This window comes from Heterocephalus glaber, unplaced genomic scaffold (genome assembly GCF_053883595.1).
Source record: "Heterocephalus glaber isolate CG9 unplaced genomic scaffold, H.glaber_assembly_v1.0 deba00001504, whole genome shotgun sequence".
NCBI classification, from domain to species: Eukaryota; Metazoa; Chordata; class Mammalia; order Rodentia; family Bathyergidae; genus Heterocephalus; species Heterocephalus glaber.
Window position 1 is genome coordinate 61,608,884 of NW_028258324.1, and position 19,817 is coordinate 61,628,700.

At 38.7% G+C, this 19,817-nt stretch overlaps 1 protein-coding gene across 8 annotated transcripts in view; it reads left to right on the forward strand.

Moving 5' to 3' along the window:
* Positions 1–19,817, forward strand: part of Atp13a3 (ATPase 13A3) — an 88,518-nt gene that overhangs the window by 26,758 nt on the left and 41,943 nt on the right. For 4 of the 8 annotated variants that reach the window (XM_021255418.2, XM_021255427.2, XM_021255437.2 and 1 more), the window contains 13 exons: positions 3,696–3,794; positions 4,662–4,835; positions 5,664–5,846; positions 6,060–6,130; positions 7,913–7,993; positions 9,367–9,436; positions 11,330–11,464; positions 11,874–11,958; positions 14,763–14,894; positions 15,746–15,925; positions 16,415–16,572; positions 17,800–17,988; positions 19,729–19,790. In XM_021255418.2, coding sequence (XP_021111077.1) covers positions 3,744–3,794; positions 4,662–4,835; positions 5,664–5,846; positions 6,060–6,130; positions 7,913–7,993; positions 9,367–9,436; positions 11,330–11,464; positions 11,874–11,958; positions 14,763–14,894; positions 15,746–15,925; positions 16,415–16,572; positions 17,800–17,988; positions 19,729–19,790 — 1,571 coding nt within the window. In that variant the 5' untranslated portion in view covers positions 3,696–3,743. The remainder of the gene's footprint in view (positions 1–3,695; positions 3,795–4,661; positions 4,836–5,663; positions 5,847–6,059; positions 6,131–7,912; positions 7,994–9,366; positions 9,437–11,329; positions 11,465–11,873; positions 11,959–14,762; positions 14,895–15,745; positions 15,926–16,414; positions 16,573–17,799; positions 17,989–19,728; positions 19,791–19,817) is intronic. The other 4 variants (XM_004834755.4, XM_021255436.2, XM_004834756.4 and 1 more) reach the window with 3 other exon arrangements.

Consider the following 19,817-nt stretch of genomic DNA (forward strand, 5'->3'; position numbering starts at 1 on the left):
CCTAGACTGAGAAAAAATTGATACTACATTGCATGGTAATGTGGCTTGTTTTGGAGAAGTTGGACGGGCTAACCTTAAAATTTCTGCTGTTCTGGGCTGGGGATTTAGCTCAGTGGTTTCGCTGCCTGCTGTGTAAGCGCAAGGACCCGAGTTTGATCCCTGGTACCAAAAAAAAAAAAAAAAAAAATTTCTGCTGTTCCATAGTGACACTGAGTCCATTATTTTTAGTGGTTATATGGTTGATGGTAAAACATCAAGAGATTTCAGTAGTCTTGTGTATGAGATTAGTTTAAAATCCTGCATTTGGCTCTTTGGCTTTGCACTTATTACATAAAAATAGCTACTGCTGTCTTAGCAACAGTGTGTATATTAGTTAATGTATTGAGCAAGTTTTTTGAGTGCCTATCAAGTCACACCACTGTACACTGGATAAATGAGCAGGAGTACAGGATCTGAAATGAAGAAGGTAGCTATGTTCTGTGGAGGTCTGCCTGTCTTACTTCATTGCTGGGACAAAATACCTGACACCCAAAGTTAAAGGAGGAAAAGTTTATTTTGGCTCACAGTTTGTAGAGGTTTCATTCCAGGGCAGAGCAGCATGGCAGAGGAGAAACAGTTCATGGTGTGGTAGGCAGGAAACTGAGCCTCCTTCCTTTCCCTTTTTATTCCATCTAGGCTACAATCCTATTAGTTGGTGTCACCTACACCCAGGGTGGGTCTGTCTTCACTAAATCCACCATCCACACTCAGAACTAGGCTAAGCCAATCAGTAGACTAATCCAGTATCACACACCCATGATCCAGTCACTCCCAAAAGCCCCACCTGTAAGCACATGAGGCTTTGGGGGGTAGCTTGCTTAGATGCAAACCGTAACATCAGCCAATGCAGTGACTCTAAAGCTTTTGGGATCTAGATCTTTAATGCTCTTTAAAATTTCTGTGGATGCTAAAGAGCATTTGCTTGTGTGGATTTTATATATACTGGTGCCGTATTATTGGTTAGTATTGATATTTTAGGCATGGTTGTTCTTTGATATCTGGGAGATAGCTTCTAGGACTCGTGTCAGATAACCAGAATTGGAGGATATTTAAGTCCCTTTTTTAAAATGGTGTAGTATTTGCATTTAACCTAGTGTATATCTTCCCATATACTTTAAATGACTTCTGGATTACTTACAACACAAATGCTATGTAAATAGTTGTTACACTGTATTTTTTTTTCCATTTAGTTTATTGGTACGTTTTAGATATACAGTACAGTTACATTCATCATTGGGATCTTGTACCTTTACGTGATGTATCTTGGTTCCCATTTTTTCCCCATTCCCTTGCTCTCCCTTCACCCCCTCCACCCTTCCCTATTTACAAAGACTTTGTTTCCATGTTTTTTCTTTTTTATACTATATTTTAAGGGAATAATGATCAAAATAAAAGTCTGTACATATTCATTACAAATGTTAACTTTCTTTTGGCTCATGGTTGATTGAACTAGTGGACACAGAACACTGGCTGTAATTAGTGTAGCTTATCTACCAATCATTGATTACAAAAACAGTAGCATCTTGTTCAACGCTGGGTAGAGGATTGCTGGTGGGTTAAATGGAAATATGTATTGATTGAATCAAGGTTTCTTGGTATTGTGAAAAACTTGGAGAAATTGAGCTTTATTTGCTTTCAGCCACTTCTGATTCTAGAAGAGACTGAGCCCCACAGCTGCCCTAGCAGCCTCCATGCTTTGCAAACTGGATTTCCCCAGCTGGCCTGGCAGTGCAATCTACTCTGAAGTGTCATTGCAGTGCAAGTCCTAAGCGCTTCACCTTCCTTTCTTTGAAAACAAGAGATTATTAAATCAGTCAGACAAACTAATAAACTTACTACATGTTGAGGAACATTTCCCTGAAAATACCTATTTTTTTTTTTCCAGTTTACCATTTTAAAAAGTACTTTATACAGTATCATCAATCTCTTATCTAGGCATTTGACAGCACACAAAGTTCATTTGGGAACTGAGCGTAATAGTTTTTAGAGGAGGTACAGAGTTTATGCAAACGTTTTAAATATGACCAATTAGTTATTCGGGAATATAGTGAAAACAAATTTTCTTTTTGGTACCAGGGTTCGAACTCGGGACCTTGTGCTTGAGAAGCAGGAGGCTGAAGCATTGAGCTAAATCCCCAGCCCAATATAGTGAAATATTTTAAAGTAGAAGTGCAGTACAGTAAAGCAGTAGCTTTAATGACTGAATGAGAGAATTACACAAAAGAATCTGGAAATATTTCTTGAAGAAAATAAGATACAAGGCCAGGTGCAGTGGCCCAGAGGCTGAGGCAAGAACATCACCTGAACCCAGGAGTTCGAGGATTGCCTGGGCAACATGGCAAGACCCTGGCTCAAAAAAGTTTTTTTTAAAAAGAAAGGATATAAATTTATACATTTTTCACCACTTCTTTTCTGTTTATCATTTCAGTATTTTAGTTCTATCTTACATCACGTTTTTGGTAGGTGCTGTTAACATCAGAGGTGAAAGTGACACTGCACTGTCATGAATCATCTTTTTTGACCATCTCGTAGCTTCATTCCCAGGAGTAGCATCATCTGAAAGAAAATACCTATTTTATAAAAAAATAATTAGTAAAAGTGTCATTTTGCAAATCTATTTATTGTATAGCCAGACGTCTAGTATTTGACATACAGAATAAAAGGGAGCTGGGTGTAGTGGCTCATGCCTATAATCTCAGCACTCAGGAGGCTGAGGCAGCAGGATTGCCACTAGTTCGAGTTCAAGTCCAGCCTGAACTACAGAGCAAAACCCTGTCCCCCCCTGCCCCCAAAAAAGGAAAACTATGTCAGTGGGCTCAGTGAGTTTTCTCCCTTGACAAGCTTCGTATGTAGTCTGAAACAGTTGGAAAGGTGCCTTGTGGACTTGGAGGTAGCTGGGGTCAGTTTTGTGCTCTCCAGTGGGAGCATACGTGCTCTAGCGACTTGAGTTGTGGCCATGGATTGCCGGTGTTGAACAATGCTCAGTAAGTCTTTGTTGGATAATGAATTTAATAATCTCTGAGAGGCTTTTGGGCTGATTTCACTTCCAGTACACAGGAAGAGTTGTATGATATATTATAGCTCAAGGTGGTTGAACTAGGCTCTTCTCTGAATCTGGGGAATAAAAACACATGCTTTTATACTAGCCCCTCTGATAATTTAAGTTGTTCAAGGCCGCTGCTGGTAGAAGTTAATGTAATCTGAGTTTCATGGTAGTAATGCAGGTTCAGGAATTGTCATGCCATTGAAACTGTCCTTAGAACCAGCTAGCACTTGGTGCCTGTCTCGAAACCGCAAGGTCCCCAGTTCAATCCCCGGTACCAAAAAAAAAAAAAAAGAAAGAAAAAGAACCAGCTAGCACTTTGATTACTATTTAAAATACCAGTTGAAGGGCTGGGGATTTAGCTCAGTGGCACAGTGCCTGACTTGGAAGCACAAGGTCCTGAGTTCGATCTCTGGTATCAAACAAGAAAACAAACAAAACAAGAAATACCACTTGAACTTTGATACATATACCATAAAAGCTGTGCCATCAGCAGGTGTTCGTTGCTTCAGAGGAAATCAGATTTAATCAGAATACTTTAGAACACTTTGTGTAATAGTCAGTTGACAGGATTTAAAATGATTCACTGTTACCCATTTCTTTCTTTCTTCAGTTATCTTCAGCTGTTGTGAAGGACAAGACCTTCCAAACCACTGCAGATATGGACAAAGAAGAAAAGAAGACTATCAACCAAGGTCAAGAAGATGAAATGGTAACCAGCTTGCATAATTTAGCCAGGGAGTGTGAAAAACTTTCATTATAGTTTTTTGGGGGGAGTAGTTTCCCTCATCCTGTGCAGACAAGTTATTCATTGCTTATTTGAAATGTAAATTTAATGAGGCATTTGTCTTGTATATCTGGTGAGGTGATGGGAACTTTTCATTTGGCTTGTGTGGGCAAAGCGGTCAATTTTAGTGGTATTGGGACAATTAGTAAATCACTTGGACAAAAATAAATTAAAAACCTATCCTATGTAAATGCAGTGTTAAATTCTGGATTGTGTCTTGCAACAGAAATAAGATGTTAGTGAAAAAACTGGTGAAATCCTAACGCCGAGTTTAACTAATAGCAATGCAGCAATGTTGACCTTTTGGTTTTAACAGATGTACCAAGAGGCTCCCAATAGAGGAAACTGAACGCAGGGTGTCCAGGAACTCTAATATTTCTGTAGCTTTTCTATAAATTTGAATTTATTCTAAAATAGTTTACTGAAACCTGCCTCATGACAGTGTAAATTCTGGAAGAATTTAAAAGGTACAGTATATAAGAATGAAATTAGAAATATTATAAGAAGATAAACTGAAAATATCGTGTCAGTGGGAAAAAAATAAATGTGAGCATACTGTGTCAGGAAAGATACTTAGTAAAAATATCCAGTATAAAATCATAAATATAAATACCAACAAATATAACTACTTAAAAATATAGTTTTGACCACAGTCTTGTCCGAAACAAAATGTAAAGGTTAATTATAGATTGAGAAGACATTTACAGCTTCTGCAACCCATCTTGGAAACATGTTCTGAGTTTATCTGTGTGTGCTGCACTGACTAACCCTGTGGTGACCGTGTCTTGGCAGGAGGTTTATGGCTATAACTTATGTCGCTGGAAGCTCGCCATTGTGTCTGTGGGTGTGATCTGCACTGGCGGGTTCCTGCTCCTCCTCCTCTACTGGATGCCAGAGTGGCGTGTGAAAGCGACCTGTGTCAGAGCTGCGGTCAAGGACTGCGAAGTGGTGCTGCTGAGGACAACTGTACGTCTGTGTGTTCTTGGAGCTGGATTATTCCCCGAGTGAAATGCTTTTGTGTACACTTTGTTCAGAATACTAAGTGAACACTAAGTGAACAGCACGCACTGCCCGGATGTAATGAGTGTTGATTCTAGTGTCTCCAGGTGTCTGTGTTTGACTTGATAGTTACTATAGTGGTGGAAATCACAGGGATCTTGGAGATGGGTGGGCCTTCCTTGTATGGCTCCCAATCCCTTAAGTTCAGACCTGTCACTGGCCAGGCCACCTGTGTGTCTACTATGTGGTGCTGCCATATCTAAGACTATTTTTTTTCTTAGCATCTTAAACAAATTTTTATTAGTATTAATAAAATATACTTGCAATATATAATAAAATTCATTGGTATATACACATCACATCTTTATCCTTCTAAGACTTTTTTTGAAGTCCTAATTGCAAACATTTTATGAGATTTTTGTATCTGCTCTTAGCATATAGATAGCAAATGAAGGAATTATTCATGATTTTTTGTTTTGTTTTGTTTTGTTTTGTTTGAGACAGGCTTTCACCATGTAGTAGTTCAGGCTGGCTTTGAACTCATGGTGATCCTCCTGCTCGGCCTTCCGAGTGCTGGGATTACAGGTGTGCACCAACACGCCAAGCCTCATGATCTTTTATGGATTATATTGTTTGTATTGGTTAAATGGGAAGTACTTCTTGAGTTTGTTCTTGTTTAACATTTAGTGAGTAGGGAATGATGCTTTCTCCATTAGAGATGAGTATGTAAAGAATGGAAATTAAAAATATAGCTAGTTATATACTTAATTGACTCTTCTCTCTCTGTCTTTTAAGGATGAATTCAGAATGTGGTTTTGTGCAAAAATTCGCTTGCTTTCTTTGGAGAGTCACTCATTTTCGAATCCAAAGTCCATAGTTAATAAGGTTTGCAATGGCCATGCAGTTCATTTAACTGAGAATACAGCTGGAGAGAATCAGCATGAGCTGAGTAAACACTCACAGACTCATTCACAGCAGGTATTTACTCTAGTGTCAAAGTGTCTAAAAAACAGAATTGTTAACATTTTCTGCCATCCTAAGTTTTATAATTTTGTTGCAGTTATTGCTTGAGGTAAATTTATGTGTGTAGTACTATTACTAAACACAAGTTTACTTGTTAGAGTAAGTAGATTACATGCTAAACCAAGTGGTGATAAGCGCTTTGATGTAACATTTTTGTATGTTCTACAGATGCGTTATTTCACCCACCATAGTGTAAAGTATTTCTGGGATGATACCATTCACAATTTTGATTTCTTAAAGTAAGTATCTTTCTTTTTCTTGGACTATATTCTGAAAATGTAGGTAGAAAAGAATCCATTCTAGTGTTACATAAAATTGAAGAGGTTTTATTGTACAATTTTTATTCATTTGTTCATTAAAAACCACCATTATGTGAAGACTAATATGACCATCTAAAAATAAATACTATCTACAAATTGTACCCTGGCAAAATTTACTTAAAAGTTACAAGCTGTATGATGCAAAAATCCTGATTCTGAGTTCTTTTTTACCTGGACATGAAAACATAGTCTGTTTTAACTTAGATAGGTTTTGTGTGTGTGGTGTTGGAGATCAAATCTAGGGCCTCTAGCATGCTAAGCAGGTACTCTACCACTGAACTGCACCCCCAGGCCCTGTGTTTTAACTTTCAGTATCTGAATTACTGCTTCCTAATTTCTTGACAGTCCCATCTAATTGTACTGGTGTATGAAGAATCAAGAAATAATTTAATTTACTGTGTGGATAAAGAATGAGACATTATTGAATGTCTAAAGCCTTTGGGTAGGAACATTGGAGTAATCTTTTATAACTTTTTGCAGAGAGTTCAAGCAGTATTACCAAATTAGGATTAATTTTTTTTTTTTTTTCAAGAAATGGGGTCTTAGTATATTACCCAGGCCAGCCCTTAACTGTTGGGCTCATGCGATCTTTCTGCTTTGCCTCTCAAGAATTCCATTTTTATTGCTGCTGTTAAAGTGATTGTTATAATCACTCATATGTCAGCTTTAGAGTGCCAATGGAGTTCTTAATTCTAGCAGTTAAAAGAGTCATGAATTGTTAAGATAGCAGTGCCTTCATTTTTCTTCAGACACACTGAAGAATTGGAATATTCTGGAATGGGCCTGGGCATTTTCAGATGTCTAGTTCTAAATTCCTGATTAAGTGGGAACCATTGTTTTAAAGAAAATTGCTAATGGGCTGTCATTTTGTTGAAAAATTTGTTCCTGGTCCTTGCTCCCTTCTGAACAAGTCATCAACTTCAGTGGGAAAAAATATCAAACATATTTGTTGTGGTCTCTGTAAGCCGTAGAAACTTGTAGTAATGAATCATAGAGCTTAGCTTTTCTAGCTGAAAAATGTAAGAAAGTATTGGAATGAAATACGTATAGATTCTGTTTTACAGTTCTATAACCAGTATCAGTTAAAATAAGAATGCTTAAGACATTTGGCGGAAAGGCAGATACGTTAGTTGGGTCCCAGTTAGGGTGGTTAGAGGTGCCTGGCATTGTCTGTGACTCACGAATTCGGTGCTTCTCACCTCGGTCTGCCATGGCTCAGGGAAGGATTAGGACTGCTGCCTTGTGGAGACGGGTGCAAATGAATAGAGTTTTTTCTTGTGAAGCTAAAAGTGTAAAGGAGAAACTATGTAGATAAGAAGTAAAATTTTTTTGTCTTTAGTTTGGAGTTGTCGAGTTAATTGTGTTTTACCATAAAATGTTAGTTTAATTATTGACTCTTACAACTCTGGCATAGCCTTATAGGAGATTGATACTACCTACACTTGAGTATGTAGAACCATCTTACCATGAATGCATTGGAAACTTAGTTGTCATGTTTGAGACTTAGACCATTCATTACTGTTTATCTTAAGAATCTGAGATTTTAAAATTCTCATTCATTCTTTCTAAATTTTTATTATGAGTTTCTAAGAAGTTTGTAAGGAAGTTACATTTCTAAAATCAGGCATATAGAGAAATGAGGCATTAAGATATTTGGATTTTTAAAACTTTGTTTAAAGTAAAAACTTTGGATTTATTTAGGGGACTGGATGAAGGTGTTTCTTGTACGTCAATTTATGAAAAGCATAGTGCAGGACTGACAAAGGGGATGCATGCCTACAGGTAACTTTTATCCAACTAAAGTTAGATCTGTTCTCAAAGTTCCTAAACCCAGATGTATGTGTAGTCATCCCATTACTGTGTAGTACCTATTAACAGGTTTTAAATATTACAGATGATGAGTTGAGAACTACTGATATTTTACTCAAATAAAAATGTCTCCAGTTTATTTTTTTTGGTACAGGAGATCAAACTCGGGTCCTTGCGCTTGCAAGGCAGGCGGCGGAACCACTGAGCTAAATCCCCGGCCCCTAAAATGTCTCCAGTTTAATAATCATAAAAATGTTAAAGCTAATATTGAAGTGGATATTTCTGAAATTCCACACTGTTTCATCACTTTGAATGTTCAGTCTCCCATAGTTTAATATCTCTGAAATTGGGATGTTGTATATAGTTAGTGGAGTATCATTATTTGTTTGACAAAAAATCTTTTTGATCATACATAAAATAGTGGTATGTCTTATAAACTAAAAACATCTTTGATTTTTTTGAGATATATTGGGACTGTAGGGATGAACTTAGATTTACCACAATGAAAATTTGTAAATTAGGAGTCACATATTTTTGTTGTTATTCTTTGTTAAAGCATAAAAGTCTGCCGGTGTATTAGATATTTTAAAGATAAATGCCAGTTTTGGATTAAATTAGAATTTTTCTTGTAGTATTTCTGTAGCTTGTTCTTGAAGGGTACAACAAAAGAATCCATTTAGACTTACGTTCTATAAAAAGCAGAAATTATTATATCATAATAGGTACAGTGATGAGGAATTAACTTTCTTTTCCTTTTTAGCAGTACTGGGGATTGAACCTAGGGTGTTCGCACTAGATCCCCAGCACATTTTTTATTTTTTAAATTGCCCAGGCTAGGCTTGACCTTGAGATCCTCCTGTGCCAGGCAGCAGCACTACCACACTCAGCTAAGGAATGTTTTAAAAGCATATTTTCCCTTAAAGTCAAATGTACAATGTTCTGAAATAAATACTCTTAGTACAGTATTCTTAGAAAAGTAGTACATGAATTCCTCACATTTACTTCTCTTTCAAAGTTTTCAAACTTTGTTAAGGCCTATTTTGTTCACAAATGGAGCAGACAGCCTTCTGCTTATGTGGTTATTATTGACTGGTGGGAAAGATACGTGTCACCCGCTAAAGGTATGAGACAGAATGAAATAAAATAAACAGTATGGTTATCCATTGTTGATTTCTTCAATTTAAATTGTATAGATAGAGACAAGTTTTAAGTGTAGAACAGAAGTTTTTAGAAGCATGAATTTAAAAGTGTCCCATGGTATGAACTTAACTAAATGCCTTTCCTAAGTTATGCTACTGTTAAATTATATATTGTAACATTATTATTATTGTATTTTCCTGTTATAGAAAATTGCTTTATGGAATAAATGAAATTACTGTGAAAGTGCCTTCTGTTTTTAAGCTTCTAATTAAAGAGGTAAGAGTTGTATATAGTTCAGCATTTGGTAGCAATAGATTTGTCAGTTTGGGAAGTCATGGTTAATGAGATAGTCTTGGTTTTCTGTTTCCTAACTTCTCTTTGCTTGCTATTTTACTTTGAGGGTAAGAGTAGAGAAAAACTTTACTCTGAGAAAATTTTGGGTATGAATTTTATTTCATCTAATTTTATTTTTATTGACACCCCCCCCACCCCACCCCTTAAAAATGTATGTTTTCCCATGGTGTGTTTTGGTGCTTTATTGGACAGTGAGCGGCAGAACACGAAGGTTAGAGTACGGAGCCTGGCGTGATGACTGACTTGAGGGAACAGCGCGGTACTAGTTCAGTGCCAGAGAAGTGATGAAGGTTTCTAAACACAAAAGGAAGAGAGCAAGTGACTTTGCCTAGCGACAAAAGCTGGCCAGTCTTTGTTCTGGTTTTTGGCTATCAGTCAGATTAAGTGTAATTGTAATGGGTGAATACTTCTAGTAGAAATAAGATCGGTTTCTTTAGTGTGGCCATCTAATATTGCTTACAGCTGGATCAGAGTGGATGATGAGGAACTGGGAAAGCCTGATTTGTAGTATGGTCCCATCAGTTTCACTTTGGTCTTTTTTCTTTTTTTTTCCCCAGAGCTGGGGATTGAACCCATGGCCTTGAACATGCAAGAGTGTGCAATCCCAAACACATGCACACACACATGCACATGTACACGCACAGACACTGCCATCCTAGTAGCCAGCTTTGATCTTCAGAAACCTTCTGTGGCTGGGTTTGGTGCCCATGCCTGTAATTCCAGCATTCTGGGTGAGAGCTCACAAGTTCAAGGGCAGCCCAGACAACTTAGCGACTTAGTGAGACTCTGCCTCAAAAAGTAAAAGGCTGGGGACACAGGTCAGTGTGAAGGCCCTGGATTCAATCCCCAGTACCCCCTACCCAAGCACCTTTCTCTGTTGCTCTTTTATTTATAAAATTAGAAAAGTTTTTTTTGTAAATATTTCATTAGTTTTGAGGTAAAATGGTACTGTTATCAAAATGCTTTGAAAAAGTATAAAAGCATCAGTTTTAAGACTTCAGGGGGACGATACCAGAGATGTAATTAGCATGTGTGAGGCCCTGGGTTTAGTCTCAGTTTCTGCCTCTCCTCTCTCCAAATAAACTTTTAAAAAAGACATTGGGAGTTTCTTAATAAAGTTGATGAAGTAAAATGAAACTTGGGTTAAGTTTTTTTGTCAGGGCTCCTTTATCTTTTTTTTTTTTTTGGTCCCTGGGATTGAACTCGGGACCTTGTGCTTTCGAGGCAGGTGGCGGCACCTCTGAGCTAAATCCCCGACCCAGGGCTCCCTTATCTTACTTTCGTTCAAGATTTAGTCCTTAATACTTTTCATTGAGAAAGCAAGCAGTTTGGTCCATTTTCTCACAGTTGTTTTTCCTTTGCAACTCAGTGAACTTTTTTTTTTTTTTCAGTGAACTTTTGACATACAGGCACATTTCTGTTTTGAGTTCATAAGTAAGCATTTGTCCTGTTTGGTATCTTTTATTAACCCAGAGCATAGTAATTATCAGAAATGAATACACTTTATTCCTAAGGCAGAACAGCTAAATTTACACACTTCAGCTTGTTCTAGCTGAATCTGTGCTTAAGTTTGGTGTGAATCTACATGGATATAGATACTTTAAATCTGAGTTAGCCAAATTCTAGTAGTTCACTGATAGATGAGAATACTAACACACTGTCCTGCTCTTCAGAGAGCAGTGCATGTTGTCCTAGGTTCCTTTAGAGCTTATCCTATGTGTAGCTGGTTGGTTACTTTTCAAGTGGAAATGTGAAGAATCTGCATAGTTGTAAATATCTCATTTAATTTGACTTCAAATCTTGTATATTTTTTAGGTTCTGAACCCATTTTACATTTTCCAGCTGTTTAGTGTTATATTGTGGAGCACTGATGAATACTATTACTATGCTTTAGCCATTGTGATTATGTCCCTGGTGTCCATTGTAACCTCACTGTGTTCCATTAGAAAGGTAAGTCAATCTATTACGGGTGTCACACTGTGTTCATGTTCTGTAATATCATGTGAGGTGTGTAGAGTAGTGATTGGCACAGAGTGAACACTCAGGACCAGTCGTGTTTTACCTGCCTGTGTGTAGACTTCCGTCTCTTCCTGCTACTGTTGTTGGAGACAATGCTGTTGAGAGTCAGCTCACTGCCTGCTTAGAAGCTGGCACAGACTACAGCACAGAGACGCTGGTTGACTGTTTCCAGGGCTTTCTCTTAAGTTGCTTCTCACTCTGTTTTGAGCTAGAACAGTGAATAATCCTTTTGACTCTTGATAATGTATAAAGGCAAAGCGATGGGCACTTACTATATTTTCTAGCACCTGGCATTTCAGGGTCTGAGTGGGTTCATGTGGCTTGTTTTTTCCTTTTTCAGCAATATGTTATGTTGCATGACATGGTGGCAACTCACAGTACCGTGAGAGTTTCAGTTTGCAGAGTAAATGAAGGTAAGTACGTCGGTGAGTATTCAAAGTGTAAACCAAAACCCCCAGACCATTAAGTGCTGATGTGTGAAGTGAGCCCAGTGTATTTGTTTATACACATACACACATAGACACACTCGCATACACTCATTTAAGAACTGAAAGTGCATGTTTGCATTCCCAGGTTTTGATCAAAATCATTCATTTATATAAAATTGTATTTTTCTTTCTGGCTTCCTTTCTTTGTCTGTCTTTCTGTCTTTATTTTTTTGGGGGAATGCTACTGGAGAATGTTACTTTTTTTTTTTTTGGTACTGAGGATCGAACTCAGGACCTTGTGCTTTCAAGGTGTCCAGGAGGAACCACTGAGCTAAATGCCTGGCCCCTGTTTTTATTTATTTTTTGCAACACTGGGGATTGAAACAAGGGTCTTTCTACCAAGCTCTATCCCCAGCCATTTTTGACTTTGAGACAGGGTCTCACTTCACTGCTCAGGCTGGGTATGGACTTGGGGTCCTCCTGTCTCAGGCTCACAGAGTGCTGTGATTACAGGTGTGTGCTGCCATACCCAGCTTCTTTTCTTCCAGTGTGCTAGGCACTGTGGGTATCTATCCACTCTGGCTAGAAGGACAGACGATAAACAGTACCAATAAAGTGTGATAAATATGATGAGAACTTACGTGCTAGAGAAAGTGTATTTACTGTGTTGGCAGGGGTGGATTTTTTTTTTTAAAAAGAGGTATAAAAGGATATATTAGGCAGAATTTAAAGTATGCATTCAAAGAAAATGGACTGCGGGCCCTCCAAAAAGAGGCCAGAGGTGGCTGTTTTGATGAAGGATTTTACTTGGTTACTGTTTGAATTAGCCAGATGAGAGGTAGATGAGAAGTTGGTACAGTTAGGATGAGAGAAGAGAGTTCTGTATCCAGAGACCTGAAATTAGAGGTGGTGCAGTCAGTATAAAAATGGAAAGAAATTGAGCATGGCGCAGAGAGCATCTGCATGGATGATGGACAAGGCTTGGTAAGGAATGTAGTCTCGATCGAAGAAGCAGTGGAAGCCGCTGGAGGGTGTGAAGCAGGCATGCTGCGATCGTACTTCTCCTTTGCCAGAGAATCATGGCTTGTGTTTCCACTGGGTTTGTGGGGTGATACTGAAGGGCTGAGCTGAGTCAGGACAGCACTGAGGAGACAAGAGGATGAGATAGGCATGAGAGAGGCATAGCTACGGGCATGGACAGCGCCTGGTGATCACTGAGGGTGAGGTCTCGGAGAGGTGGCGGCTGGGGCTTTATGTTGGTGCTGCTTAGTTACATAGAGAGCAGTGGAGGACAAGCAGGATTCCAGGAAGGGTGATGTTCTGGACGTCAAGTCGGGTGGGTATGCAAGAGACACAAGGGGAGGCAACATGGCATCTGGAGCCATGGAAGCAGGAGCCGTATTGTCTCTCCACGGTTCGAGCCTGTGCTTCCTCCTGCCCCTCAGGCTGGGGGCATTAGCACCCCCCACTGCAGGCTTGCGGTTGTATGCCTCCTCTTCCTGGCTCTGAGGTGCTGAAGATGCTGGGGTGGCAGGAAGGCTGTGCTCTTCTGCTTCCTCCTCCACCCTCTGCGTGTAGTCTTCAGTCTCATTCATACTTCTCTTTCTGGTCTGCTACTGAAAAGGCCTGGAATTTCATGTACTGCTAAAGCTTTAAGAAAAGTCAATCTGCGTATTTTATTTTATTTTCCGTTTGTTTTTTGAGACAAGGTCTCACTTTGTAGTTCAGGCTGGGCTTGCACTCACTATGTAATCCAGGCTGGGCTGCAACTCACTATGATCCTCCTGCCTCAGCCTCCGGAGTCCTGGGATTACAGGCGTGTGCCACCACTTCTGGCCCCAATCAGTGTATTTTAAAATAAAGGTTTTGTTTATTTTAAGAAGATTAGTACACCTATATATTAAATATTGTTCATTAGAAGTTATTTCATTAATATTTAGTACAAAAATATTTAGTAAACTTTTTTTTTCTTAGAAAGGAAAGTATTTGTCTTTCAGACCAAAAGCACGAAATAATAGTTTCTTCCTCACTCGTGTATTTACAAAATAGCGTAACTCTTTTGAGAGCAGCATCAAACCTGAGGGGGAAGAAGAGTGTGAGGAAGAGAGAGAATGGCTAAATATAAGGTGACCGGATTGAAAAACCTTTTATCCCTGAGGTGTTTTTAAAATTTTAGTTGAATTTCCAGGGAAATATTACAGTGTTTAATTTAATACATGTATTGCTTTTGTGGTGCTGAGGATGGAACCCAGGGCCTCACACATGCTAGGAAAGTGCTCTACTACTGAGCTTCAGACTCAGTCCTATTTAATCAATGTAGTTATACTGAAAATAATACCCCTAAAAAACTCCTAAGGAATATTGAGGAAGCAGTGAGATGTTAGGGTTATAAATAATGGCACTTAGGAAAATAATACCTCAAATATGCTGTTGAAAATATGCTAAAATTTTTCAAAGTTTCCTTCTGTTTCCATGGCATTTCAGAAATCTGAGTTTATTTCACCTGTGTGAGCAGACGGGCCCGTGGTGTTCATTTTCTGAGCCGGCCGACAGCCGAGCTCGATGGACAGTTGTCATGAGTGTTGAAGTGCAAAGGGACGTGGCACCATTGGTGATCCCTTCAGAAAGTAGCCTTGTACTGAGCCTTGTCACCTAATCCTGGTCGTCAGAATTCTCCGTCTTGGGGGTTCTGTATTAACCCTGTTCTGCTAGTAACCTCCAGAGATAAGGAGTCCTTTGGATAGATGATTTGTTCCTAACATAGTGAATATCATTCTCATATTTTCTTTCTTTATATTCAGAAATAGAAGAAATCTTTTCTACTGACCTTGTGCCAGGAGATGTCATGGTAATTCCCCTGAATGGAACAGTCATGCCTTGTGATGCAGTTCTGATTAGTGGCACTTGCATTGTGAATGAGAGCATGTTAACAGGTAAGTGAAGCTGCCACTTGTTGTTCATAATGGTCATAGTGTTAAGGTACTGATGAAACTTTGTCAAAATCAGTCTTTCCTTGATATCCTTTACTGGGGGCTAGAGATTTGTTTTACCCTAGAGAAGGTTGCCCTTTACTCCACTGTGGTGCTCCGTCCTGTGTGGTTGGTTTTGGCCACCTGTCCCCATCTGCCTTGGCTCCTCTTGGTGTAAGGAAATGGCATTATAGTAAGGGAAGAAGAGAAAAGTTCTTTGTCACAGAGAATGCAGAATATTTGCTTCCTTACTTGTTGTGTAAAGAGTGGAAATAAAGATTTTATATTTTCATTAAACTGGGGAGAAGTAGGCTTTCAAATGACTTCCCTTTGCAAATTCACAATCAGGAGTTTTTTTGAGGCCAGGGAGAGGCTTGCCGATTGAACCCAGGGAGCACAGAGCTATACCCTGAGGCCTTTTCTTCCTCCCCACCCCCCTTCTCTCCCTCTCCCCTTCTTTTCCTTTTTCTCCTCAGTTTTGAGACAGAGTCTCACTAAGTTGCCCAGGCTGGCCTCAAACTTGCATGCCTCCTCCTTTAGACTTTGAGTAGTAGGGATTCAGGTGTGCGCCATGATGCCTAGTGACAAGTGCTATCTTTGAGTAACAGATCACTTCCTGTAATTATTGTGGGGGCAAAATTTGACCAGTTGGTAGATAAAAAAGCTAATTGGTTAAGCTATGTTGTCTGCATGTGGAACTCTCAATAACTATGGTAAATAGTACTGTAACATTTAGATGTTCCACAGTTTTTTGTCTGATACTTATTTCTGTGCTTCCCTATAATGATTCTATGATTTTTTTTTTTTTTAAATAGGAGAAAGTGTTCCAGTGACAAAGACTAATTTGCCAAATCCTTCAGTGGATGCGAAAGGCACAGGAGAGGAAATATACAGTCCAGAGACACATAAGCGGCATACTCTGTTCTGTGGGACAACTGTTATCCAGACTCGCTTCTACACTGGAGAGCTTGTGAAAGCCATCGTGGTCAGGACAGGTAGAGAATACTGCACGATGTTCCGATGGGGAACTGATCCACACATCACACCTCAATCCATTGTCCTATCCCTGCGCTCCCTCCCCCTTGTCCCCCACTCCAGGTCCGCTCCTGTCTCCGCATAGTCTATCTCCCTGCTTCCTATCCTTTTACATTATTTATACTTTGGGTTTCTTGTGTAAGAGAAATCATGGGCCAGGGATTTAGCTCAGTGGTTTCACCACCTGCTGCGCAAGCACAAGGACCTGAGTTCGATCCCTGATACCAAAAAAAAAAAAAAAAAAAAGGAGAAATCATACTATATTTAACCTCCTGTGTCTTGAGTTATTTCACTTAGCATTATGGTCTCTATGTAAATACTTAATCTCTTGCATTTTTTAAAAAGCCTATTTGATACCCAGTGAATGTTTACAACAGTAACTGTTTTGGGAGATAATTCTCATTTCCTTGTAAAAACATAAGTAATTTTTCTCTTTAATTTTTTGAAAGGATTTAGTACTTCCAAAGGACAGCTTGTCCGTTCCATACTGTATCCCAAACCAACTGACTTTAAACTCTACAGAGATGCTTACTTGTTTCTGCTGTGTCTTGTGGGCGTGGCCGGCATTGGGTTCATCTACACAATTATCAATAATATTTTAAATGAGGTATGTATGTGGGACCTCAGTAGGGTTCATGTCTTAATTATCACCTGTGGCTATTGAGGATTTTGAAATGTGGCTAGTGAAACTGCGGAACTCCATTTTTAGGCTAATTCTGATTTGCTCTGAAAAATACCATGTGAAGCTAGTAGCTATTAAATTAGAAAACAGATATAAACAGCTCCATCTTAGCATACGGTGTTTTGGAAGGCTCTGATTTAGATGGTCTTCTGCTTACCTTTTTGTGACTTAAAGGAAAAGAGAAAAAAAATGCACACACACCAAAAACTTTATATATTTTTTCTTTTTTTACTTTTGGGATAGATTACATAGCAATAAGTTATTTTTGAACACTTCACAAGGAGCCACTAAGGTATGTTGTCAGGTCCTTTCCTCCTTTCCTCCCTTCCTCTTTTTGTGGTACTGGGGATTGAGCCCAGGGTCTTGTGCATACCAGGCAAGTGCTCTACCGTGAACTGTGTCACCAGGTCTTTTTCATTTTATTTTGAGACAGTCTCACAAAGCTGCCAGGCTAACCTTGAACTTGAGGTCTTTCTGCCTCAGCCTCCGGAGTAGCTGGGATTATAAACATGCACCACTGTACCTAACAAATTTCTCTTTCCTGTTCCCTGTGGAGGCTGGTGCAGTATGGTACTTGTAGGATGAGTCAGTATCTGAAAAAGTATGTTGCATGTGGTTTGAAGTGTGGGACGTGTGAAGAACGAGAGGAGTTTGCCTTCTCAGCAGAAGTTTCCTCGTTCTGTAATCCATTTAACAATTTATTCAGCTATTTTGTAGAATCTCTGAAGGAAAAAAAAATATAAACCATTAATAGATGTGTGTGTGTATATATGTGTGTGCTTACATATATATATATATATATATATATGCTTTTTTGTATGTATATGTATAGATATAATATACACATACATGGTTATATGTGAAATTTTAAATGTTTATAAATTTTCACTAGAGAAATACCTATGCTAATTTAATACTAATTTATTAGTAAATTTTTATTTATTCACTTAGTTTTGGCTTTGTGAGACAGGGTGTTGTATGGTTCAGGCTGGCCTTGAACTCACTGTGTAGCCCAGGCTGGCCTAGAACCCAACACTGATCCTCCTGCCTCGGCCTTCCAATGCTGGGATCACAGGTGTGCGCCACCACGCCTGGCTTTAAATTAGTAAATGTTTAATAATAGGAGCTTGAGCTTATTTTTGTGTCTTGCAGGTAGAAGTTGGGACAATAATCATTGAGTCTCTTGACATCATTACAATTACTGTGCCCCCTGCACTTCCTGCCGCAATGACTGCTGGTATTGTGTATGCTCAGAGGAGATTGAAAACAGTTGGTATTTTCTGTATCAGTCCGCAAAGGATAAATATATGTGGACAGCTCAATCTGGTTTGTTTTGACAAGGTTGGTTTGGTTTCATAATCATTCTCAAAGGTTACTTGCTGTGTAGCTTTTAAGTATTGTTTTCCATAACTGACTTGATATTGTTCTTTAATGTTCCTCTAATTTTCCTCTTCCTCAGCTTATTTAGCTTATCTATCATTTAAAAAGTATTCCTTGTTCCTCAGTTTTTTAAGTTTTTGGGTATTGCTTACTTGGCATATGTCTGCAGTTGACTAATTGCTTGCATCCAGAATTATATCTTCTTATAGTAATGATAGTAAAAATTATATAGTTTTTTTCTGTTTTTAGATAATCCTAGTTTAACAGAATTGGCTCCATATGTATATATTTAGTGTGATTTTTTTTTTTTTGTTACTGAGAATCGAACTCAGGACCCTATGCTTATGAGGCAGGCGACGGTACCACTGAGCCACATCCCCGGCTCCTAGTGTGATTTTTTTTTTTTTGCTCAAAAATATGTGCATTTGGGGCCAGGGATGTAGCTTAGCAGTGCAACGCCTGCCTGGCAAGTGCAATTCCCTGGGTTCGATTCCCAGTACCAAAAAAGAAAAGTGGTGGGGGGGATTGTGTGTGTGTGTGTGCACGCGTGCATGCATGCGTGTGCTTTTAGTGTTTGCACCATGATTTTGACTAAACAGTATGTTTCAAAAGTATGAATGTCAGTGATTTTATGGTTTTATATGAAAAGAATTGTATACCTATGTGAAGTATACCTTCTTGCCTCTTAAGAACAAAGATTTCTTTGCTGGAGTGAAATTAAGTTTTTCTAAAAGCTTGATTTTGAGAAATCTTAACCAAAAATCTTTCCATTAAACTATTTTAGGTGACTGTTGGAAGAATTTGATTTTGAGGATTTCATTAGTAAAGAAAACATGAGAAATGCGTGATTTGAAAAAAAACCAAAATACTTGCATCACTGTTTTTGGTTTTGTTTTTTTGCGGGTACTGGGAATTGAACTCCGGGCTTCGCACTTGCCAGGCAGGTGCTGTGCCGCTGAGCTACATCCCTGGCCCTGGCTGGCATCGCTGTTTCGTCTGCTTAGAAAATGTATTTATGTTTATCCTTTTTGGAAACTTGTTTTTCTTTTTTGAGTACTGGGAATTGACCCAGGGCCTTACATGTATGGTAAGCATGTATTCTGCCACTGAGCTGCAGCACCTAAAATCTTTTTTTTGTTTTGTAATAATGGGAGGTTGAACTCAGGAGCACCCCACCACTTAGCTACATCCCCAGCTGTTTTTGTACCTTTTGTTTTGAGACAAGGTCTAAGTTTCCCAGGCTGAGCTGGAACTTGTGATCCTCCTGCCTAAGTCTCCCTGAATGCTTGGATTACAGATAGCCATCACTGTGCCTGGATACCTGGAATCTTCCTTTATTAAAACATTTAAATAGACGCAAAATTTGAGAAAAGATAGCAGTTTAATACGCTTTCATGGCACTGTCATTTACTGTAATAAATTTGTAAAATTTAAACTTTCAGTGTATTTTTCAATCACACTTCGTACATCCTGGAAGTCCTTCTCCCTCAGTGTATGGAGATCTTGTCTTTCCTTTTCTTTGTTTTCTTTGAAACTCTGTAGAACTCCCCTGTGTATATGTAGCAGTTTTCACTGACATGTGCATTTGGAGTTTTTCTTCTTTGACACATTCATTGTTCTTTTTCTTTCTTTCTTTCTAGTCTCTTTTTTACTTTTTGACACATTGTTCTTACTTGGTGCTTGTGTACTTTTTTATTTTAGACTGGAACTCTTACTGAAGATGGCTTAGATCTGTGGGGGATTCAACGAGTGGAGAATATGCGGTAAATATTAGCTAGATGCGATGCATT